Source organism: Diadema antillarum, unplaced genomic scaffold (assembly GCF_040938485.1).
Source record: "Diadema antillarum isolate AM-2024a unplaced genomic scaffold, OU_Dant_1.0 seq00000712_RagTag, whole genome shotgun sequence".
NCBI classification, from domain to species: domain Eukaryota; kingdom Metazoa; phylum Echinodermata; class Echinoidea; order Diadematoida; family Diadematidae; genus Diadema; species Diadema antillarum.
The window spans coordinates 73,743-99,171 of NW_027271616.1; the positions used below are offsets into that span (position 1 = coordinate 73,743).

Below are 25,429 nucleotides of genomic sequence, written 5' to 3' on the forward strand. Positions count from 1 at the left end.
AAATGGATTTATTCAGCCGAAGGGGGTCACGGACAAAAGTTGGTGGATATTGTTCCTTTGGGTGTACTTATCATGAAAACAGCAATGCCAGCTATTTTATCCTGTACGGGGCCCCAGACAGTAGCCCCAAAGGGCCCCACAAAATGGTGTTATTCAGCTGAAAAGGGTCACGGCTAATTTCTTTTGCAATGGAAGTAGTTCCCATCAGAGATATCCAAAACACCAAAGCCAGCTATTTTATCCTGTACGGGGCCCCAGACAGTAGCCCCAAAGGGCCCCACCCCCCGTAGGCCCTACGTACAAACACACACAAACATTGATTTTATTCAGTTGAAAAGAGTCACGGCTAATTTCTTTTGCAATGTAAGGAGTACCAATCAGAGATATCCAAAACACCAAAGCCAGCTATTTTATCCTGCACGGGGCCCAAGACAGTAGCCCCAAAGTGCCCCACCCCCTATAAGCCCTACGTACAAACACACACACACACACATTGACTTTATTCAGCTGATAACAGTAACGGCTAATTTCATTTGCAATGGAAGTAGTACCCATCAGAGACATACAAAACACCAAAGCCAGTTATTTTGTCCTGTACGGGGCCCCAGACAGTAGCCCCAAAGTGCCCCCCCCCCCCAACACACATACTCACACAATAGTTTCATTCAGCTGAAAAGGGTCACGGCTAATTTCTTTTTCAATGGAATTAGTACCCATCAGAGAAATCCAGAATACCAAAGCCAGTTATTTTATCCTGCATGGGGCCCCAGACAGTAGCCCCAGACAGTAGCCCCAGACAGTTGCCCCAAATTGCCCCCTTACCCCCTCCCCCTCCCCCCCCCCCACACACACATTGATTTTATTCAGCTGAAATGGGTCACAGCTACTTTCTTTTGCAGTCGGAAGTAGTACTCATCAGAGATATCCAAAGCACTAAAGCCAGTTATTTCATCCTGTACGGGGCCCCAGACAGTAGCCCCAAAGTGCCCCCTACACACACACACACACACGCGCGCACACATTTGGTTTCATTCAGCCGAAAAGGGTCACGGCTAATTTCTTTTGCAATGGAAGTAGTATCCATCGGATATCAAAATACCAAGGTCAGATATTTTATCCTGCACGGGGCCCCAGACAGTAGCTCCAAAGTGTTTTGCTTTATTCTCTTTATTGTTTGCATCTCTTCTTCTTCTTAAATATGCGCTCCTTCGTCTTCATTTTCGCGACAACGACAACGCGTCCTCCTGATCATCATTAATTTTGCTGTTCTGGCAAACATTTTCCAGCGTATCGCATAATTGCATGCATAATTGAGTCTGGGAAAGCGTAGGAACAGCGTAGCTAAAGCGGCCAACAGCGTTATCGAAGCAGGAATGAAGCGTCGTAGGAACAGGCCTTGATTTTATACGAGAGTAGAGAACTAGGCCCCGTCACACTACAGCGTATAAATCAGCGAATGCCTAGCGGATGGGCAAAATTTGGCAAAGTCCAGATACGCTCGTATCCGCTCGAATTCGCAAGCAAAATGTGGTTTTCGAACGTTCGCCTGACGAATGATGAGCATATGCTGACCGTGTAACGAGCGGATAAAGTAACGAATGAAAGCGAATGCGTACAGTCCATCCAACGGATGCTGAGCGGACAAAGCGAATGAGCAGCGAATGCCCAACATATGCAGAGCGATACTGCGGCAATTACGTGACGGATCTCGGATGACGCACACTTTACCAAATCATTTTGAGCAGTGACAGTGTCAAGTAATGTTGTCTCTCTAAAAAAAGAAGGGTGAAATTGTTCACTCATGAAGGAGTAAATAACAAAAAAGAGTGAGTTTCGAGTGAAATTGGAGTGACTTTGGAGTGAAAATTTTCATTTTCACTAATTTTGGAGTGACCTCAGGGATCACTCGAAGATTTTGGAGTGATCCCTGAGGTCACTCCAAAATTAGGGAAAAATGAACATTTTTACTCCAAAGTCACTTCATTTTCACTCGAAACTCACTCTTTTCTGTTATTTACTCCTTCAAGATTGGACATTTTCACTCTTCTTTTTTTAGATAGTTGTGACTGTGAAAATGGCCCCAAAAAGAAGGAAGCCGAAGTAACCACCAAGTACTCCTGATGTCACTCATTCAAGATTCCCCTAAAAGTGTACTTCCTTCTGATGATCACGTGACGATGATGTTGGTAGTCCAACATCCTCCATTGCGCCTGGTGCCTCCAACTGGAGTCGAACTTTCACAATTCCCAATTTCCATTCAGAGATTCCCATTTACTACAGGTTGACTTTTATAGCAGTGGTTTAGAATAATGTTCTCTTATTACGTAATGTCAGAATACGTATAATGAAATGTCATGTGGGGGGCTGTGGCATAGTGGATCCGACTCCCGAACCGAGGACCCGGGTTCGAATCCCGCCCAGTGCTTACATCCTTGGACAAGATTTTTTTACCCACGATGTCCTTCTCGACCTAGGTGTATAAATGGGTACCTGGCAACGCTGGGGTAATAATAATGGCAGGGCCCTCTGGTAGAGCAGTGACAACACTGAAGAGGCTACCCTGGGAAAAAAAGACCCTTTTTTTCTTATTATTATAATTATCATTATTATTATTGTTATATGTGCTATATATGAATATCTATTTTTTATCTACGTTTGATTAACGTGTGTTGCTGTGCACATTTGCTGGGCGAAGTTGGACGAACGGCGGACGAATGAGAAACGAATGCAGAGCGACCAAAACTTTCAATCAGCGGATGCTAAGCGAACACAGAGCGGATTGTCATTCCGTTCGTCATCCGCTCAAGATTTTGGACATGTCCAAAATCAAAATTTTGCTCCGGCGGATCTCTGCGAATCTCTGCGAACAGCTAGCGGATACAACGAACGTCAAGCGGGTCACGAACGACGAGCAACGGATGTGAGCGTATGTCCAAATTTTCGGATCCGCTGGGCATTCGTTGGCTCGATCCGCTCTAGTGTGACGGGGGCTTTAGTGAAAGCGTCGTTAAAGCGGGAAGGTCGTGCTTTGATCAAGAAAGCGGCGCAGCAGCGGGACCATATCGTCGGTGTCTAGTAAAGCCCCTGTTCCACTATGCCGTTCTCGCTACGATTTGACAATTTTCTCACATCGGGAAGGATCGGGTAAAACATGAGCCGATCTGAACACAGCAGTACGATGTTAGAACGCTCTAAGTACGCTGCAGTTACGACTACCAAGTTCTTGCTACGCTCTTACTACGATGATCGGGAATGAGACATTACGATCTCTGCCGCTGCCGGTACGCTTTAGAACGATGTAGCTACGCTGTCAGTGCGATGTTGCCGATGTTATCCGATCGATGCACGCTGTATCTACGCTCTGAACGATCTATACGATCTTATCACGCTGTTACCCCGTTCAGAGAGCTGAAAAGTTCCCGATGTGCCCCGATGTACCCCGATTCGACTGTCGGTCTGCAGTCAGTCAACTTATTAGCATGCAGAACCGAAGAAATATACTGTGGACCTCGAAGAGGCTCCTCAACTCACGGTTCTTTTGCAGCAATGCATGGTATAAACAAAGACGTGCTGATTTTTCCAAGGCTTTTCTTGATGTCCTTGCTTTTATATAGTCCGTCTTCCTCCAGTTGTAGATGATTTCATATTCTTCAATATTGTGCTCTGTCTCTTCCTCCTCTTTCAGCATCACGTGCAGTCTTTCTTTCTTCGCCTTTTGGGTAGCTGCTTCGCTGCTTTCTTCTCTTCTTTTCCTTCATCTCTTCTTCTTCGAAAATTACAGCTAAAATTACTTCCCGTTCTTGTGCCGATGTTACTACGCTCAGAAAGACCTCGTTACGCTCATCCCGCTGTGTTTACGCCGTCACTACGCTCTCCCCGCTGCGTTTACGCTGTCACTACGCTCTCCCCGCTTGCTGTACGATTAAAAATATGTCAATTTTGATCGGGGAGATCGGGAAGAAATTTTGAACCGGTTCAAAATTTCTTCCCGATCTGAAAAAATGCCCGCTCCAACCCCGACCTCCACATGCTGCTACTACGATGCCTCCGATCCCCGTACGCTTTTGCCGCTCTCTCCCGATCTGCTAGATCGGGAAAAATCGGGGTCCAAATCGTGATAGTGGAACGGGGGCGTAGACTATTATTTCCCGTTCTTGTGCCGCTGTTACTACGGTCAGAAAAACCTGGAATTGTTACACTCATCCCGCGGTATTTACACTGTCACTGCTCTCTCCCCGTTTGAGCTACGATTCAAAATAGGTCAATCTTGATGGGGAGATGAGGAAGAAATTTTGAACCAGTTCAAAATTTCTTCCCGATCTGTAAAATTGCCAGATCCAACCCCATCACCAAAACGCTGCTGCTACGATGCTCCCGGTCCCCGTACACTTTTGCCGCTCTCTCCCGATCTGACAGATTGAATAGATCGGGATGCAGATCTTGATAGTGGAATTACATGTGGGGACACTAGGAACACTCCGTGGTGCTCCGTACAGCTATATAACTGGTTTCGGTGTTTTTGATACCTCGTTGAGTACTACTTCCATTGCAAAAGAAATTATAGCAGTGATTCTTTTCACTTAGAATAAAATAATACGGGAGCACTTTCCAGCTACTGGCTGGGGGCCCCTTAACTGGATGGGTTTGTGTTTTACGTATATATCTCAGCTGTTAATTCCACTGCCAAGGAAAATAGGCATACATGACTCTTTTCACCTAAAAACACTTAATTCATATGGGGTGGGAATACCTTGGGGCTATACCTGTCAAGGGCCCTGCATCCGGGCCAATATCGCACCTCTTTTAATCGAATTCTTTAATGCTGAATTAGATTTAGCAAAAATTTCGCCTAGATGACATGGTAGTTCAATATCATATTAATCTCTTCATTCAAATTTATTTTGAAACATTCACATTACCTCTAACCTTATTCTAAATAACACTTTTTCAACTGAAATCCATATATAAGACAAGTACCATTCCACTATCCGTTCATTCATAAATTCATAATGATATAGTCACGTGATTACATGCTGCGCTCGTTCATTCAAATTGATTTCTGGCCATCTAAGTTAACATGTTCTGCAGTCAATTAAACAGATATGTTCATGCTTGGCCTCTTTCCTTATTTTCTTTCATCGTATAGTTATTGTTTTGTAAGCATCATAGCATTTCATGTTTTCGTATTAGTTTAAGAGACTTTGACACCATTTTTTTAACGTGCTTTTTGAATCCAAAGAAGTAAGAAGCCACAAATTATCTGGCCGTTACGAGCGCTTTATTACGAGCGGTCGGCCAGTTCCAAGAAGTCAAGGTTATGATCCTCAAATGTTTTTTTTTTTTTTAAATATAATTCTTTCTATGTCTTCTAGAGATATACGTCTGTATCTATTGTGCTGTCATGACTATAAGAAATGAAGTTAATCTGCATTACTGGTACACATATAGGCCTATAATGACATGTATATGAAAAGAAGGAGCGTTACCAGTCTGGTTACAGAACAACCAAATCCAGTTATACTAGATAAGAAATATGATACTTTTACTGCTTTATAAAAGTAATTTATAGATGAAACGAAAACACACATAGAAAGACATGTTAAAATGATCTGAAACAAAGAAATAGCATGATTTGAATTTGAATGAACACGTTTGGAATTTGACTGTCTTTCGCGAAATTTAATGGCTGAAATACCCTTTTCGGCAAGTCAAGGCGAATTTGAATGAACGTAGGGTACCAGCCAATTTCAATACCCATTTTACGAATTCGAACCTTCTATCAAATGAACCAACAAAAGTGCGAAATTGGCTGGGAAAACCTAACTGGCTTTAATGTCTTGGGTATCTATGATGTAAACTAAGGCTTACTTCGATTGTAAAAGAAAAACAACTATGACTCTTTTCAGCTAAATGATGTCATAATAATTATGTGGGGGAGGGGCACTGTATGGCTACTGTAACCTGGGCCCAGTACAAGATGAAATGACTGGTTTTCGCAATATGGTCATCTTAGTTGTGCACTATACAGAAGTATGCTTCCTTTGCAAATTTCTTGAGTGTTTTGCTACTGTAACCTATGGGACCCCGTATACAAGATAAGATGACTTGCTTTAGTGTTTGTGATATCTCTGTTCAGTAGGCCCTGATATTAACGCTACAAAAGAATTTGTAAGACCATTTTCAGCTGATTCACAGTACATGTATAATGGATGGGACATGTGGAGCTACTGTCTGGGGCTCTGTGCAGGATAAAATAACTAGCCTTGGTGTGTTGAATATCTCTGATAGGTACATGTACTTCTTCCAGTGCAAAAGAAATTACCCGTGTTTGGGGCTATACTGTGCGGGGCCCCGTACAGGATAAAATAACTGGCTTTGGTATTTTGGATATCTCTGATGGGTACTACTTCCATTGCAAAAGAAATTAGCCGTTACCCTTTTCAGCTGAATGAAACTAATGTGTGTGTGTGTGTGTGTGTGTGTGTGTGTGTGTATGTGTGTGTATGTGGAGAGGGGGGGGGGGCACTTTGGGGCTACTGTCTGGGGCCCCGTACAGGATAAAATAACTGGCTTTGGTGCTTTGGATATCTCTGATGGGTATACTTCCATTGCAAAAGAAATTAGCCGTGACCCATTTTGGCTGAATGAAACTAATGTGTGTGTGTGTGTGTGTGTGTGTGTGTGTGTGTGTGTGTGTGTGTGTTGGGGGGGGGGTGCACTTCGGGGCTACTGACTGGGGCCCCGTGCAGGATAAAATAGCTGGCTTTGGTGTTTTGGGTATCTCTGATGGGTACTACTTCCATTGCAAAAGAATAGCCGTGACTCTTTTCAGCTGATGAATGAAACTATTGTGTGTGTGGGGGGGGGGGGGGGGAGCTCCTTTGGGGCTACTGTCGGGGGCCCCGTACTGGATAACATAGCTGGCTTTGGTGTTTTTGATATCTCTGATGGGTACTCCTTCCATTGCAAATGAAATTAGCCGTGACTCTTCTCAGCTGCACGAATGAAATCAATGTTTGTGTGTGTTTGTACGTAGGGTCCCTATGGCCTATGGGAGGTGGGGCACTTTGGGGCTATACTGTCTGGGGCCCCGTACAGGATAAAGTAGCTGGCATTGGTGTTTTGGATATCTCTGATGGGAACTACTTCAATTGCAAAAGAAATTAGCCGTGACTCTTTTCAACTGAATAAAATCAATGTTTGTGTGTGTTTGTACGTAGGCCTATGGGGGTGGGGCCCTTTGGGGCTACTGTCTGGGGCCCCGTACAGGATAAAATAGCTGGCATTGCTGTTTTCATGATAAGTACACCCAAAGGAACAACATCCACCAACTTTTGTCCGTGACCCCCTTCGGCTGAATAAATCCATTTTTCGGGGTCCCTTTTTGTGGTCCCTAGGCTTACGGTACAGGATGTGACTTGCCAGCAATTCATTTCATTGACCCTTGGACACATCCTTATATGATGAGACCATTAAAAAGTGTGACCTTTTTCAGCTGAATAAATCTTCTGGGCCCCCGGTCTATTACCCGATTGTTGGTCCTTAAACCCAAAGAGGCGACAATGTCATTTATGGCCTCATATCATTTCCACTGGTTTGTATTTGTAATGATCACAAACTTTTTCTTCTTGTCAAAATTTCAGGGTCAGACCCCTCCTGTATAAAGTCATCAATGCTAAATATTGTTAGAACTTCATAGAAAAATTCAACGTAAAGAATTATACATTTTATAAACCCTTTAATTCATACAAATCTAGTGAAGACTTGTAAGGCCTTGATATCATTTTCTCAGGTAATTAGCATAGCATCTGGACTGAATTTCAGTACTCTGTATTCATGGGATAACATGTGAAACCTGACAGTTAAAAAAAAATGCTCATCTTTCGTCCGATTTTAACTTTCATTGTTAAAGGACAAGTTCACCTTCATAGACATGTGGGTTGAGTGAATGCAGCAATATAAGTAGAACACATCAGTGAGAGTTTGAGCAAAATCGGACAATCTGTTAAAAAGTTATGAATTTTTGAAGTTTCTGCTCAGTCATGGCTGGATGAAAAGACTACTATAGCTTGTGATGTCACATGAGTACAACAATATAAAGATAGAATAAAGAAAATTCAACATATTTCCATTTTTCTCGCATAACAAAAGAACACTCGACTTCTCTCTTTCAGAAGGCAGGGGGAATAATATTACCCTTAACATACGTCAGTAGCAAGTCGAAGAAAATACTAATGTGCACTTTACTCAAAAAGTAAAGTTTTGTGAGATTCTCTTTTTATTTTCCTTATATAGTTGTACGCATGTGACATCATACACTGTAGTAGTCTTCTCTTCCAGTAGTGACTGCGCAGATACTTAAAATATTCGTAACTTTTGAACGGATGGTCCAATTTTCCTCAAACTTTCACTGATGCGTTCTACTAATATTGCTTCATTCTCTCAATTTTTATGTATATGAAGGTGGACTTGTCCTTTTAAATGTTTGATTGTTTATGTCTTCATAATAGTAATCTCTAATAAGCACAGAATTGACTTTCACCGTACAGATTGCAACGTATCATTCTACTCTACATTTCTAAGAAAAATAGCTTCAACTTTGCACCTGCGTGGGCATGCAACTTGACACCTTTCAGACCAGTGAGCATCTTTAAAGGTGCACTTTTGCACCTTTCTGGTCTGAAAGGAGCAAAATTGCACCCGTAAAGGTGCTCCCAATGTGTGACGGAAAGCAGTAAAATTGAGCCTATTTTTCTTAGAGTGAAAATACAAGGACCAAAAGGGATCTACAAACTGACTTTCCTCGTTCTGCTGACATGCAAATTGTTACAAGATAAATACATCTACGCTGTATAACGCTGATACAGATGCTTCTCACAGTATCATAGTAACTATCATTATTTTTGCTTGTTGACGAACCTGGATTTGCCAGAGATTTCGTATTGCCAGTCTATAATCTGGCATCATTTTTTTTTTCATTATCGCATGGTCAAGGTTCCCTCATACCATCAGGGTCCATGAATACATTACATTCCTGGAGATTCGTGCAGTGCATGCTCACGACCCTCGGATTTAGCTTTGGTAAAATTGATCGTTAACCGATAACGCGATATCGATCACTAGTAGACCCTAATGATTAGCAAGGAGATTGATTTATCCTTCTACTAGTATTCGGTAGTTATGACCATACTACACGTACATTGTACCACGATCGTTTATCGTGACATGATTCTTAAATCTCACTTATCACGCAGCAAAGTAGCGCTGAGAAAGAAATATTCATGGCTTATCCTTGTGAACACAGTCACATTATAATAATTATTCTTGATCACTGGAAATCCTTTGGTATGCAAGCTTCTCCATATGGGTTACAAGTAAAATGTTATGCCCTAAAAGTATACAATATGTATAATTTGCTCGTGCTATTTTCCCATACAAAAATCCATGTCTCGCCTCATGATCTCTGTGTCTACATTCAATCAAATGAATCAATATGAAGTAAAACATGTACAGAAACCATCCCACTCAGAGAGAACTCTTCTTCACTCCATTAACCTGTACAACATCAGCTGTTTCTCTTCCAGTCTATCTTCTTTATGTATGCATGTATGTATGTATGCATGTATGTATGTATGTATTCATTTCATGTATGTACAGCTGTATGTATGTTTGTATGTTTGTATGTATGTATATATACATTTGAATGAATGTATGTATGTACACGTATATATTCATCTAGGCCTGTGCATGTATGTATACATGTACGTGTGTGCACATAAAATTATACAAAGTACAATGTACATATCTGCCTCCCTCTCCATCCCTCCATCTCGCTCCTTCTCCTTCTCTTTCTTTCTCTCATCTCTCTCTTTCTCTCTTTCCCTACATATACCTATTATTACACACTGTTTCAGGGTCTACTTTTATAACCACAATTATTCCATTGAAAAAATAGACAATGCAAAAATCTGTACAGTTTTAATTTTTTTTTATTTTCTCTGGTGTTCTTGTTCCACACAAACGGGGGAAAAAATATCGGCACAACAGGCTAGGTATTGAACAGTTCAGTCAGCTTACATTAACCGAAAAGAATCAAGGGGTTGGGGTCGGGATGTTGAAAATTGACACATAGACGACATTCACCACAATTGTTAAAGGCAACATACTGGTCAAACAGTTTTCAGGCTAACAACACAAACAAGTTGCCATTGGATTTGTAGGTGTTCTGTCCTAACATTATCAATTGAATGATTACGTGCCTTGCACCATACACTGATGGTTCAGAGGTTATCGTGCGTGAATAATTACCAAGTAAGTAGTAATGGAAAGATGGAATGTAAAAATTAGGTGACAAACACCATGAACCACGACTATCATGTAATTCCAAAATGAAACGATTGTCCCTTTATCAAGCTTGATCACGCATTTTTACAACATTCCCATGAATGGTTGCTGATTACACACATAAAGCTTTGAACATGGAATGATGTGCAACGCTAATGATAGCAGGAGGCTTGTCCTTGCTCTGCGTCTATAGATATGAAATGACTGCAGTGGAACCTTTACCTTAATTACATTACATATGCCTCTAAACAACAGCTTGTTTTGCTTCATTTTGTTTTTTCATTCTTCAATATTAGTTGTACACATGGCACTAGCCTTGAAGACATCTAATACCTTGTCTTCTCATTATCATATATAAATTCCTACGGATAAATGCTCCGTATCAAGATAAAATCTCAATTGTTTTTTTTTTCTCTTATAAGTTATACCAATCATAAAGACATCTCTCCATGTACATGAACACAAATAAACATGCTGTTATAGTGACATCATATGCCATGGTAAAACAAAATATACTCTCCACAATATTATCATGACATAAACCCTTCTATCTCTTTCACACCAAAAAAAAAAAATGAAAACTGATGTTCGAGTAAGGAATATTGACAGTATGAAACGAACGATAAGGTGGAATAACTTAACACACAATATAGCAGTCTGAGATTCATATGTACAACAGTCACATGCCAAGTGTCAGTGACAAAAGCACACACGTGACTAATTGAGACTTTTTTTTTTTTAAGTTGGGGGGGGGGAGAATATATAATACACGCTCAGAGAGGACTGTCGAAGGCAAACAGTGCAAAATTCGGCAAATTAAACATTTCATCAACGCATTTCAACGCATTACTAAAGGACAAAACAAAATACGTGTATTCCCTTTCTGTTGCATTTGCAAGATATGCTTCAAGGGTCATTATCTTTCCTATTGAGATTTACACAGTCATTCAAAGACAAAGGGGCATCGTTCAATAAATACACTTTCAGAAAACAGTTTCTTTGGTTCTTTGTTTCCAGGATGGGCCAATAACAGACACAAAGAAAGAAAAAGCACAAAAAGCAAGAAATTAGGAAAACTTTCTACAAGTTTACAGGAAAATATTTCAGAATACAGAGGGTGATTTCCAAAAGAGGTAACACACAAAAAAGACATTTTAAAAAATCCATAATATAAGCACAGAAGAACAAAAGTGTCAATGGGCAAATGTTAAAGTTTCTGTGCATTTTTCTTTTCAATGTTGACAATATGTTGACTTCTGCAAGTTTTACACATTGTAAGTGGCTGGAGCATGATAACTGCAGATAATCATGCACACTGAACAAAAGAGTTGCAAGAAGTACTCAATCTTCCATCAAAAGAAAGCAAAAATCACGTATGGTTTGCAAATAAGCTTGAAAGATTTGGCAGGGAACAGTTCATCTTTAAAAGAAAGAAAAAAAAAAAAGAATAATGATAATAGCTGAGCAGGTACAATACATGTAGTACATCAGCTGCTTGATAAGTAAGTTAAAATACATCAATTTTGTCACACAATCTCCCTGTCCTAAATCAAGATTCAAAATTGGAATATATCCAACACCAACAAAAGAGGTAATGACACAAATAAGTGAAACGTATCAAACATGAATACACTCGACAGACACAATTCTCGAAAACTGAAAATACAGGTGTGAATATTATCTTGGGACAAAAGGTGTTGGCCAATTTAGCCTTCCAATTCAAATTACACGAGAGACACATCAAACACCGAGGTTTATTTTCATACTTGCATAGAAAGTCATCCCTCCCTAAAAATGTTATGAAATCCAATCATTTTAATGTACAGCTTAATCTCCGCTGAGGGCCTGCAATACATGTATCACTTGGACGTTTTAAACAGCATAGGATTTGAACACAACTTTTTAAGAATTTGCCCTAGTTTTGCGATGAACCACATATACAATGTACCTCAAATGAGAACAAATAGTCTTTTCTATTTCAAATTTATTTTGCTCTTTTCATGAGCTCTGGAACAAGTGTTTACCACAAACAACACAAATCAACTGGTATTACAAACACAGAGAAACACGAAACAGGTTTTGTACATTATTTACAAGTCTGTTCATTTCTCAGTATACTATCCAACTAGTCATGAGTTTGTGTCATTCACTCTCCACTTTCCTTTGAATAACAATAAATAATGTCCTTCAAAATGTATTCTTTTTCAAGTACTGCCTGTCACACAGGATTTTTCGTACTATCATTCAAATCTCAATTTCACATTTTTTTTTTATTTCTTTTTTTTTCCAGTCTTTATGTCTAAATCTATATCAAATAACTACTTCTACTTGCATTTCAATGGCAGTGTTTGCTTGCTACATAATCTACAGTGGATACTCTGTGAAGCTAATCTCTGAATTTGTGTCCATGAATGTAAAAACATTCGTTTTCAACCATATTAGGCTTAAGAATAAGGGACACACTGTCAACATTTACAAATGATACAGAGGGCTTCCAAACTCACGACAGGAAAAAAGGGGGGAAAAATAGTAAAAACGGCCCAAACTTTGTCTTAGTTTTTGTCATAATGACAAGGCAAGTCAATGCAAGTTGTTGGATTTCTTTTCTTTTTTTCTTTTTCGACACAAACTTCGTGATTCATGCATAGACAAGTTTCCAGCCAGAACTACTTTCAGGATGGACTAATCACTCCCCCCTGGGCGACCATTGGCTAATGCCACAGTGCCTCCAACAGGGGGTGCTTGTACGCAAGACGCAGCCTCCGGCAAAGGAGCCTGCGTGGACTTGCCTGCAGAAAGCGAAAGGAAATGAGGGGCTTGTGTCTCATTTCCCCCCCACATGGAAGTGGCATCTTCCTGCCAGTGATACTCTGGGAGGAAGTTGGCTATGAATGACTGTCTGACTGTCTGACTCCAGTGGAAAATTACCACAGCGCCAACGTCGGGCCGGGGGGGCAAGAGTGACATGTACAGCCACAGCGCTCTAATCCAACAGCAATGTGTCATATTTTGGAGCAGGACTTGAGGGTATCTCAAAACTGTAGAAAGTTGGCTAAGAAATCTGAGAAAATTGGGTAGTTTAAGGACGCTTGTACACTTTCAGAACTAGAACTTTTCAACATTTTGATTCAATTTTCCATGGGTTCATCTCATCTGCTGTATTAAAAGGTGATTGTGCAACACTCCGCATGATGACAATCTGCAGTTTGGCAATTCATAGCCTAAGGATCCTAAATGAACAGCAACCTAACACTGAATGCAATGGTAGTATAGATATTGGAATGGGTCTGCCTTGCACACATTTCTTCTTCTTCTTGCGAGAAGAAAAAAAAATGACTTTGAAATCCTATGTTAGGCAAATTCCCACCTTCAGCAGCCATTCATCAAAAAGTGCCCCATCCACAATCCACAGGTCAGAGACATGTTGTAATTAAAAATGGACAGAGAACCGTGTGTTTGTATGCAAGGGGGGGGGGGGGGGGGGGGAACTTCTCTACATTTATGATTCAGTATCCCGTGACTTGCCCTATACATGAGCCAACAAATTTGGGCCATGCTAGGTTTCCCCCAACCGTCAATGCCAGAAGGAGCAACCCAACATGCACAATGTGGCATTCTAATCGGCAGATTACGTGGGACAGGGGCAGGAAAGTGATTAATGTTGCTTGCCTTACTCATCCCTCTTGTTGCACTTAAAGAGGTCTCCTACATGAGTTATGAGAAATATCCACGACTGCCCCCAAAACAGCGCATACTATCCCATAATTCTGGCTCGACGCGTGAACGAGAGACCCAGAATTGAGTCTTGAGAAAGCAAGGAATATTTTAATGTGGCATCACCATTCAGCCGAAAGAGTTTATCAGCTGTAAAAACAGACTGCAAATCTGGCCTTAACCTATATGAAAGAGAAAGAGAGAAAAAAAAGAAACACAAACATTTGTTTGAGGATATCCCACGAACTGTTACTGGTGTTTACCCAGGGAATACTTCTGTCATCTGTTTCCTACCACACTGATAACCCAGGGACTAGACTCACACTCGCTGCATGCTGAAGCTCTAATCTCATTTTCAGTTTCTAATCTCATTTTCCCCTCCTTCCTTTGAAGACGCAGCTGCATGTCTCACCAATCGAGTGGTCCCCGTCACTGACAGCTCAACACCACTATCGCTTTCAGTTTAATCAGCCCATGTTGTCCAAACATAGGACAAGTGAACAGAATATATCTTTATGAGATGCAAATTTAAACATTTTGGCACAATAATAACAAAATCACATTACTGAATCAAAAATCATCATTTAGCATAAAATGACCATTGCCATTATGGATACATCTGCCGGATCAAAGTAGGAAAGAAGAAAAAAAAATGGTCAGGAGAGTTAATGACAATTGGTGTGATCCGCTAATTGATTAAAGAGGCCACACATCCTAAGACCACCGAAACTCTTATCTGATACCGCGGCCTCTTCCGGAATCCATTGAGATTCAGCCCTGGATTTCGGGTCGGGGTCTGGGAATTCCCCTTGCCAAACAAGACCTTTCACAGAGGAATTTGAAAACCAAAACCACCACGAGCAACTTCCTACAGGATGCAATACTTCCTCATGCATCCTGCCACCGGCGCTGTGAGGCTACTGCACCCAGAGACAAAACTGCACCAAGGCCATTGGTATCAGGTGACTTTGTTAAGAAACTGAGCTGTGGTAGTGGTGGTAGTGTTTGAAGTTTAATAGGGAGAGGGCAATTAATGCATTATCTGCAGTAATCCCCCTCCTTTTGCCCACTGCTGCAAGTAAAATTCCAGGCTACAGATAGCTTGTAAACATATTGTCTTTTGTAAGGACAATTTTGATAGCTTTTTTTTTTAATTTCTTTTTTTTTTCTCTGTACATAGCACACTACATATCTACTCTAGAGCATCTACAAGATTTGCAGTGGAGCGCAATTCAAGCTACCGAATAAATACGTCAGTGACAAAATAATCAAGGTTTTTCCTAGTATTGTACATGTTTTAATATGATACATCAATTTTGCCCACAAGCAGCTCTCATGAAACGATAATGCTTGGTCGAGCAGTCAGCTCCAGAGGATGGACTAGTTCAATTTTGATCCCACGCCCCTTGGTATAATCAGAGACCTTGGTCTCTTCAATGGGCTCAGGCTTTAATCTGGACTCTGCTTCACGGATGACCGACCGCTCTTCTGCCCGGCGAAGGATGTCATCACATTCATCCCGGCCCTTCCTTGCTTCGTCGTCGGGGGTCGGTGTGTGGGATGGAGTTTGGACTGGCGTGTTCCCGGGCGTTGGGCGCTCACCCTCGAGATGCCTGATCGCCTGAAAGATCGTCTCCAGGTTCTGCCGCGAGGTCGACGTCGTCGGCGTCATGATGGGAGCAGGCGTGGTGATGGGTGCCGGGGTGGTGATGGGGGCGGGTGTCGTCATGGCAACGTGGTATTGCATCATTAGCGCACGCTGTTGCTGGATTGCAAGTTGCTGCTGGTGCTGCATTTCCACCTCCTCTTTTCGCCTCAGCTCCTCGGAAGGGACCACAGGAGCTGGTTCATCATGACTCACCTGATTTGTGAAAGCAAGATAGCACGATCATGACATTTCAGCACTTGCCTTCATTCTATTGAACTCGTACACGTGATGAAAACAATTGCACTAAGTACTGTCATAGAGTTTGATTTCTTCTAAATGCTAACAACTACCACAAGGAAAGGGAGACTCAATCTTGTGCTCTTCCAGCATGCCAACAAATGTTAAAAATGGAACTGCCTGTTTCATAAAGCACTTGCAAAAAACAAAACAAAAAAACCCGCTTCTATGAGACTGAAAGAAGCAGGCAGCACTGAACATCGCATAAAGACGAAACCATTCTACTGCAATCAACTATTCATAGTCTTCTTCTCAGCCCCTGCACGCAGACTGGATGACATTGAATAATGGTGGACAAGTATTCAGCTCAATACTCTCAGAGTATTGCCCGTCAATGGCAGCAAAGTCTATTGATTCTGTCGGAGAGACGAGTACAATTGATTGAAGGGTGTTTGAGCAGCATGATAAGGCAAGCTGTTCTTGGCAGAGGTCCACATCAAACACGGCTGGCAATTGAAGTTTGGATCTTCAAACATGTGCACATGCAAATAAAGTGCACACGAGTCATTCATGGTGTGACAAAAAAAAAAAAAAAAAAAAATCTTACAGGTGAGGTCCAGAACATGGCTTTGGCACCACCCCCCCCCCCCCCCCCCCTCCTCCTATCATACTATCACTCTCAAGGTGCCAAAATGATAAATTTTTCAGGACGAAATGAAGCTGAGGGAGTCTTTAAGAGTGCTGACTGACGAGACTCCGACACACCCACCTTCTTCGTCAGCTCCTTCAGCTTCTCGGGGTAGAGCTGCGCCTCTAAGGATCGATTCCTTTCCTCCACCACCATCCGGTAGTGCCGCTCCCGGTCCAGCTTTGCCCTCAGGTCCATGATTTCGCGGTGGTTATCCTCCATGACCTGCAAAAAGGGGGGGGGGGGGGGGGAGGAGGGAAAAAAAGGTAAAAGGGAAGAAAGGTCATTGGGAGTTCGCAGGACCACTTAGGGCTCCTCTGTGTTGTGACAGGCCTTCCTGTTCAGGAAGTCACGACGAGGTTTCTTGGAGAGTGTTGCACGGTGATATATCACTCTTGATAATTACAGACAAGTTTCATGGGTTGTCAACACTTTCTTCCACCCACTATTAATGTCTGAGAGAGCTAGATACAGCAGTTCAAATTGTGCAATTTTTCTTCAACACTCTGAGTGACAGTTTTTACATGGTTACCACAAAGCAACTTTTCTGAAACCCGAAAATCAGACTGCCCCATAATGCTATTTTAATGTTGCATAGGGCACTAGCATAATTAAACATAATTTTTGATAACATGATAAAACTTAACACTCTAAAGCATTGCAGTCTACAATTTCTTCTTTTCCAAAATTACAAAACTCTCACACTGTCTCCCCCCTCCTTTTGTGAAGACACTATGACACAATAAGGACAACATTAGAGTTCCAAGACTGACCTTCTTTGTATCGAGAGGCACAGAGGCGGTACTCCGCGTGTCGTCAAAGGACTCCGGGCTGCCGATGCCTTCGTCCATCATGCTGTCGTACCGCTTCCTCTTCTTGGGCGGGATGGGCGACTCCGGCTCGCTGTCCCCGCCGCCTCCGTTGCTGTTCTCGTACTTGATGAGGACGCGCTTGAGGTTGAGGACCTGGCTCATCAAGTGCGTCTTCTCCTGCTCCAGACGACAGATGTAGTCCGCGGTCTGCTGCAGGATGGCAGCCTGCAGGGTCGGGGGGGGGGGGGGGGGGGGGGGATGGTAAATAATGAAACTTAATTAGGAAATTCTGCCAATAGCATACACTTCTCAAAAACATAGAGCTGAAAAAAAAGTGATGGAGGCAGAGGCATTAAACCGTTGTTACAATTCAGCAGGTTACCTTACATGTATATATCAGTATCAGGTTAAAACTGTACATTTCATCCTTCGGAGCCAACTGAATCAAACAAGTTAAAGGGTGTGTACAGTTCTGGTTGAGGTGAGGATTTAGCTTTTAACGTTTTGCAAGATATTCAGAAACCACTCTATGAGATGTCAAAGAGCATGCAATTCTACGGGGTATCAAAAAATTATTTGATAAAAATTGGTTTTGAAATGGCTGAGATATCCCAAAACAAGGTGAAATAAAGAGATCCTAATAAAAGGCGTGGCCTGTCGCCTTTCATTATTATCACTTTTTTTTTATATCTCAGCCATTTGAAAACCAATTTTCATCGAATAAACGTTGCATCCTTCTTAAAATTACATGCTCTTTCATATTTCATACGAGGTTTCTCATTATCTCACATTACCTCAACCAGTACTGTACAGTCCCTTTAAGATTTCCCAAGCTTATTTAAGTTATTACAAAGTAGTTTGTCAGAGACAATTCTCTTGTTCTATTTACTTCATTTGAATACAGTAGTACTTTCATTTTAATCAAGTAGGAGGCCGTCAAAAGTTGCATGTGACCAAGAAATGACCACTCACCTTGCTAAGTTTCTCCCCCTCGCTGTGGGGCAGGAGGAGCTTGAGCGACTGGAAGCCGGCGTTGATGCTCTGCATCCGCCGTCTCTCGTTGCTGTTTGCAATTTCTCGCCGAATCCTCTTCTCCGCATCCTTCGGATTGGAGGGGGACGGACTGGAGAAACACAGAGAAAAGACGGCGAGGGCGCTGTTAGTGTTTATAAAGCTCAGGCCTACTTTATGCTGGGGGAAGAAGCATCAGCAAAAAATTTCATGACTTCCCACTTTGGCTATATTTGGGGTTCGGGCTGTTTTGTTTTGTTTTTTTCTGTGTGTGTACGTGCTGACATGTGTGGCTTGTTTGTGTGTGTGCATGTTTGTTTGTTTCTTTTGTGTTGGTCTCTCTAAAGAAAAGTAGTAGTAATCCAACAAATACGAAAACACGAAAGGGCACTGCATCAAAACCAGAATTAGTCTGGCCCACCATAAAATATCATACTGATGTGGCTTATCAATCATTTCTCCCGATGATTCCATATTTGTGTAGGTCGTGACCTTCTCCTCATAAAGCAAGGGTTTGCGCGAACTACTGGGTTCTTGTGAGATATTCTTCCATTGACATTTTCCATCGCCCATTCAGCTCATGACGGAAGAATGCTGTACCAGTCTATTTTCGTACTTTGGCTGGCTGCTATTACTCCATGACATTAAGAATCCTTCATACTATACTCTGTTACTGGGAGAATATTTGTATGAATATCATTGGCTCATTAAAAAAAAAAAATCAATTTTGTCATGATTGGTAACTACAGGTGGGTGTTGGTAGTAGTGTTTGTGTGTGTGTTGGTGTGAGTGTGTGTATATTCATTTGAGCACATGTGATAGGGATGGGGTGTTAGCTAACTCGGATGGTTTCGTACACAGAGTCAGAGATCCTATCATTGACGGTAAATATTGCACACACCTCCAGTCCAGAGTGGTTGCAAGTAATCAGATTACCACATCTGAGGAAATAATGCTTCCTGTGCCCTTGGCACAGAGCGGGTGATAAAAATGAACACCGCTAGACAACCTCCCAGGTTTATCACTCTCTTTATGGTGCTACTGTACAATTCAGAAAGGGACTTGGAACAATTACAGAGCTCTGTATGGTCAGATCAGCTGAAATGAGGAGTGTACTAATTTCTGTCATCTGTAAAGGTGGAATGAATACACTAGATTTCTGGGACACATAAAAAAAAAAATGAATGTTGCAATACATGTCTGTTGATATAAAAATACTACAATTTGGATAATGTACAGACACCAAAGTTTTGCCTTTAAATAACTTCTTAGAACCACTATTCTCAACATCAACACTCATAACAACAAATACTTTGAATCAATAATAATGGCAATAACAATAGTAATAAATCAAAATCAAAATTAGAAAAAATTATAGCATTAATAAATGATTATAATGATGATGATGATACTACTACTACCACTACTACTACTGATAATAATGATGATAATAATAATAACAACAACAACACAGAAAGAGACAGCATTCATACAGTAGTACTTTTCAAAGGAAGATGCACATTATGTCGATTTCACACCTGAGTAGAGAAGCTTCCAGGCACAAGGCACCTTCAAATTGCTGAAATTCCTTCCTTTGTTCTGCTGGCCACAAAAACCTCTTTAATAAGGACTGCAACTTTGCAGCCAAATGGAGGATTGAGTAGACAATGAAGGGGTTGGCACTAACTCACACACACACCCACACACCCACTTTTTTTCTTTCTCTCATTCTCTCCATCATTCTCGGTCTATCTAAAGAATGGGGCAAGGTCGATTCCGTTTTTCTTTCCCCTCCCCTCAATCGGTGGCATCTTTTAAAACCGTCTGGGTAATGTTCCTCACACCAGTAGGAGATAACAGAGTCCTTGTATGTGGCTTTACAATCTTTTTTTAAAGACTAGCTTCTGGGAAGTCATGCACTTTTAACACTGGGCAAGTGAGCTTTCCCTATTGGGCAAGTTGATGTACAAGATCAACAATGCACTGGTCTAAGGCTGAAACATACCAATAAGAAGATACAACAAACTATTGTAAGGTCCAACAAGTCTCCTGTACTTGTAAATGGATCAGTCAAGCTATTCACTGAGATACAATTACAGCACAAGTCTCTAGACTACAACAAGCTCTCACTTTGTTGGAAGTGTCGTCATTTTTTCGTCCACATCATTTTGTTTTCTGATATGGGGTTCAGATGATCTTAACTTTTTCTCCCCCCCCCCCCCCAAGTACTCAAAGTGCTGATTTAATGTAGGTGTATGCCATTACTTGGAAAACGTTTCCTGCATGGATCTGAGTTTAGTAGAACATACTACATAGTATCCACGGTGTGTAAAACTGTTCCAAACTGTAAACACAAAAACGGCCAAGCAAGACCATGGGTGACACTACTTTGACAGTCGACTGCCAACGATCGTGTGGGTGCACGATCGGACGTGAATCACAGTGACGTTGCTGCAGTCGCTGGGGTCACCCTAATTAAATACTTCCCTTCCACTTGTCATCGCCTTGCTGGAGCAAATGGGAAGGTGAGATGCGAGACGGACAATGTACATGATCAGATGGGGAGGGGGGGTTGGGAGACAGAATTTTGGGGAGGGGCTTCTGAGTATATGAGATACTACAATAGTTACGTAATGTACAAGAAACAAATAAGCATCATACCGTCCTTTGCATAACATGTTCATTTACTTATCAGGCTATATCCACTCCTACATGTAAGCCATGTACAGCTTGCATTTTGATTTGAATAGAAAACTAGACTTAAATCTTTATCAATTGGGATTCTACCCCCCCCCCCCCCCCCCGACCAGAAACACTTGTGTATAGCGACAGGGCTATGTATGGTAGGGGAGGCGCAAAGGTGAAGGAAGCTTTGAATACCAGGTAGTCAGGCTTCTTCACTTTTGAGGCAGATATTCACATGGTTAAAAACTATCAGGAGGAATGAATCAACAAGGTGTGTTACTGTGAGCAGCAATTTCAAATGGGGACAGACAAAACATACTAGACCTTTATATATATTGAGAGAGAGAGAGAGATAGGTAACAGGTTGTAACTGGGAATGCTGCAGTTTTCTCCCACATAACAAGGCGGTGTCTTGTGAAATTTTCTGGTTGACTCAGCTATCCCACATACGGGTCGAATTGCGCCCAATAAACCGAGTGTGCATGCATGACTTCCATCTCATACACAATGTTTACAAATGCAAAGTGCACTAGGACAGATGGTATTTCATGATTGTAATCGATTAATAAGTTTCTAACATGGTATCAAAACTGATTAACAAGTGGGGGTCATTGCAGGGCCCACTGACCCGAACAAACTAGACCTTTCACATTATCTACTCAAGTGCTGTTCACACACAACTGCTGGATTACAGCCCTTTGGGTCCCATGATTTGAGAAAAAGGTACACACACCCCTCTACCATCAATGGAAGAATCCACAGTCCAGGCCCCTTTTTGGCATGAAGCCAAATCTGAGCAGCTGCCTCGAAAAATTCTCAACTACACACATTTACACACACATACACACACATGCATTCATATTACACGCACAGGGATGGAGTCAGCACAGTACTCGTGCATTCCTGCCTTTCACATTGAGCACCTCCCTGCTGCAAGCTTCGATTTGTCTGGAACTGACTTGTCTATTTGCACAATTCGCAGACAAGTTTGTTTCGTTTCGTTTTGCGTTGTACGGCAACACACCCACAAATGCACTTGATACAGTTGTTCAGTTTTGTTTTGGTCTGTGTTTGCGTTCTTCTTCTTTTTTTTTGGCCTAATCACATGTTTCCTTTTCCTCATACCTTGATATGTTATTAGTATATCTTTTTTTTAAAACTAATTTTTCCACATGCAGTTTTATTGCAGATATAAAATGACTGCTTACGTACAATTTTGGTGATACACTATCTAGGCCTACACTTATAAACACAGGGAACTTTGTTTCTTCTTTCACATTGCAAAATGAATCAGACATGATATTGCATGCAACTACAATTTACACCTGTTCAAAGGTGTTGTATTTAATATGACTGGGTTAACTATTTAATGCTCACTTTTGTAATCTGACTTGTAGAATGGTGGTGCACTGCAGAGCACCACAGGCATACTTTGAAAGTTTGGGTTTGATCTGAAATAGGTGATCATAAATAGTCCTGTATATTTCTGGAAAGCTGACACTCACCCCGTCAAAAAAAAAAAAAAAAAAAAAAAAAAAAAATTAAATAGAATAAAGATAAAACCGGAGCTAGAATAAAACTGCTCACTGAGACAGGCTAACACAATACCAGCATTTGCTTGTCATTTTTTAAAAATATATCTTTAAACGATGAAAAGTACTGGCTACATGCACAGATTGTCTGTTTATAGGCCTAAAAACTATGATTGCCTTTAGCTAATTTTTCCCATAATACTGACTGGGCATTTAGCACATGATATGTTCTTCCAATAAAAATGATGACAAAGCATTTTCTAGTCAAGTTTTGGCACACACTTCTTTTCTAAAGGTTCCTCTTTTGATACATGTACATAAAATGGAGGCTCGTCTCTGGTGGGTAAGGGGAAAAAATAAACAAACAAACTTGGATCTTATGCTCTATATTACCCTGCCAAGTTTTGTGTTTACATTTGTTGTTAGCTAATGTTACTGGCATTGGAAACTCGAGTGGTCTTTCAGCCCTCGCTGACACAGCAGACACTAAATTAGCAAATATTCTTCGTTTCCAAATTCCATATCTGTTCTGTAGAAATTCCCTACGATCACTGAAAAAAAAAGAAGGAAAAATGCAACTTTTAAATTTGTAGAACCTAGTTTGCTCTTTTTCTTCCTTTCTTCTTCTTCTTTTTTTTTTCTATTTTGGCCAACTTGTACTCGTCACTTAAAAGAAGCTTTGAAGTTCATTTACAGATGAGTTTGTGCAGATCTACAAATTACAATGTACAACCGTACGAACACCTATTTCGCACACCTACAACTTCTTGTCGATCAACTTCCTCATACATAGCTTTCTTGTCCGGGTGTGAGCAGGACAGGAAGGAATGTAAACATAGTCGGCTGGGAATGTTGTGTTGAAAGAGAATAATCTTTCAAACGCTGTTCGTGTACTATCGTAGACCCTAGTTATATATTCATCTCGGTAGCGTCCATTCTTCGTGTGTAGCACAGCACTTGGATGAATCAGCCAGCGCGACATTTATACCACATTTTTAACACGTTTTCGTGCACTAATCTCGATTTCATAGCAATGGTACGGGATTCTCCTTTACCCAATTGTTATAATGATCACAAAGAAAACTGTGGCGTATGCGAAAAGGTATTTTAATCATCTACTTTTTTTCCCCAACAGTGTGCTGCTCCCAGAAAGAAAATGGCACGGTCGTCATTTTCCAGACACAACCGATGACGCGACTCACACTCACGAGGAGTGGATTCTTGACTAGGCACGCATGTTATCACGTCGAGGAATGGGAAATGTGTGTGTACACACAGCACTGGCGGGGCTCATTTGCATGAAACCCACCCACGCAAGCTTCCCCGTTCACTGAAGAGGGAAGGGCGGCTCTCTGCTGGGCCACAACGAAACACGTGCGACGCACAACCCGAAGCCATTTAAATATCAGAAGAAATATATTCGTATAAAATAGAACTCTTATTACTCTGCCCTGAAAAAAGGACTACTCATGAGTTCGATCATTGATCTACGTAAAAATGCACTAAAGAGACGACAGAGTGGAAAAAGAAGAGCAATATTAAGTCTCAGAAGTCTGAGTGACATGTCAAGAGACAGCTGGCCTCGCCTCGCCGCGAGAAAGGTGGAGCTGGATTGTTGATAAGCCGGTGTGGCAGAAAATGCCCAGACAAAAATATCGCTTAAAATTACAAAATGGATCCTAAACATCATCACATATATTCAAATACAACAAGAAGTACTAAATAAATGGCAGAGACTGATTATCAGAGAATATTGAAAAAAGAAAAAACGTAAAATCCTATATTTTCAGACTGGGGAGAAACCACGTGGCGAGCGACCATGCCGCCGCACAACAGCTGGCTGATCACTGATCCAGACATTTCAGCGACGTGAAAAGAAGCTCCTTTTTACCGATTTACACTCGGCAGAAGTATTTGATTGAACTGAGAGACAATTATGAACTCAAAGTACTACAAGCTATAGATCATTGACTTTCTATATAGTTTGGAAATCACGAAAATTATACATGCCCAATGAACGGTTAGACAGAGGGAGAGAGCGAGAGAGAGGTGAACCGAGAATCTAGTCAACACACAACACTCGCCGGCAAAACAACGCAATTGATGAAAATTACTCACCTTCCACATGTGCTTATCATCTCGCTCGGTACGCGAAGTGGCCCAGCAATGCTATCCTTTTCAGACTTAATGGCATAGTATTCCATATCACACGATTGCTCTTCTGCTTCTCCTTTAGAAGTGATAGTTATGTGCCGATTTTCCTGTATTTTTCACAACAAATGCGGCGTGGTCAATAAGCGTGCGGCGTGAATGTGCAGTATTGTGGCGGGAAACAGCTGGTCACAGAGTCAGCTGCGAGACTGTCAACCGCGTAGTAGAAACTCCTCCGCTACCATAACATCCAAGCAAAATCCATATTTTCCACGTTGTAATTTGAAGAGATGTAATCTATTACTTAAAACAAATATAATAAACCTCACAATCCTGCTTATTACATAAGAATTGGTTCTAAATCAGATTTTATAAGAATAAACATTGCCCTATATTATTGCCCAAGAATATTTGATAGTAATGCTGCAATCCGTACGGTAATCAGCTGACAGTTGGCATGGCGCGAGCCTTTTGTAATGTGTCAACAGCTGCGTGGAATTCTTTCTCAACCTAAAAAAAGAATATCACTCTATGAGTAATACAATGCAAAAGATAATCAATATTACAATAATTCACAGCTATTTATTGTATAAATACATTTCAAATA

The 25,429-nt window shown here is 41.3% G+C and overlaps 1 protein-coding gene across 1 annotated transcript; it reads right to left on the reverse strand.

The window, feature by feature from the left end:
- Positions 1–13,825: 13,825 nt before the first annotated feature.
- LOC139737884 (transcription factor AP-4-like) lies at positions 13,826–24,969 on the reverse strand. Its single transcript, XM_071648553.1, has 5 exons — positions 24,790–24,969; positions 18,416–18,566; positions 17,405–17,668; positions 16,713–16,856; positions 13,826–15,919 (listed from the first exon to the last, which is right to left on the reverse strand). Exons 1-5 carry the CDS (start codon positions 24,873–24,875, stop codon positions 15,392–15,394), a joined length of 1,173 nt encoding a protein of 390 aa, XP_071504654.1. The 5' UTR covers positions 24,876–24,969; the 3' UTR covers positions 13,826–15,391.
- Positions 24,970–25,429: the final 460 nt, after the last annotated feature.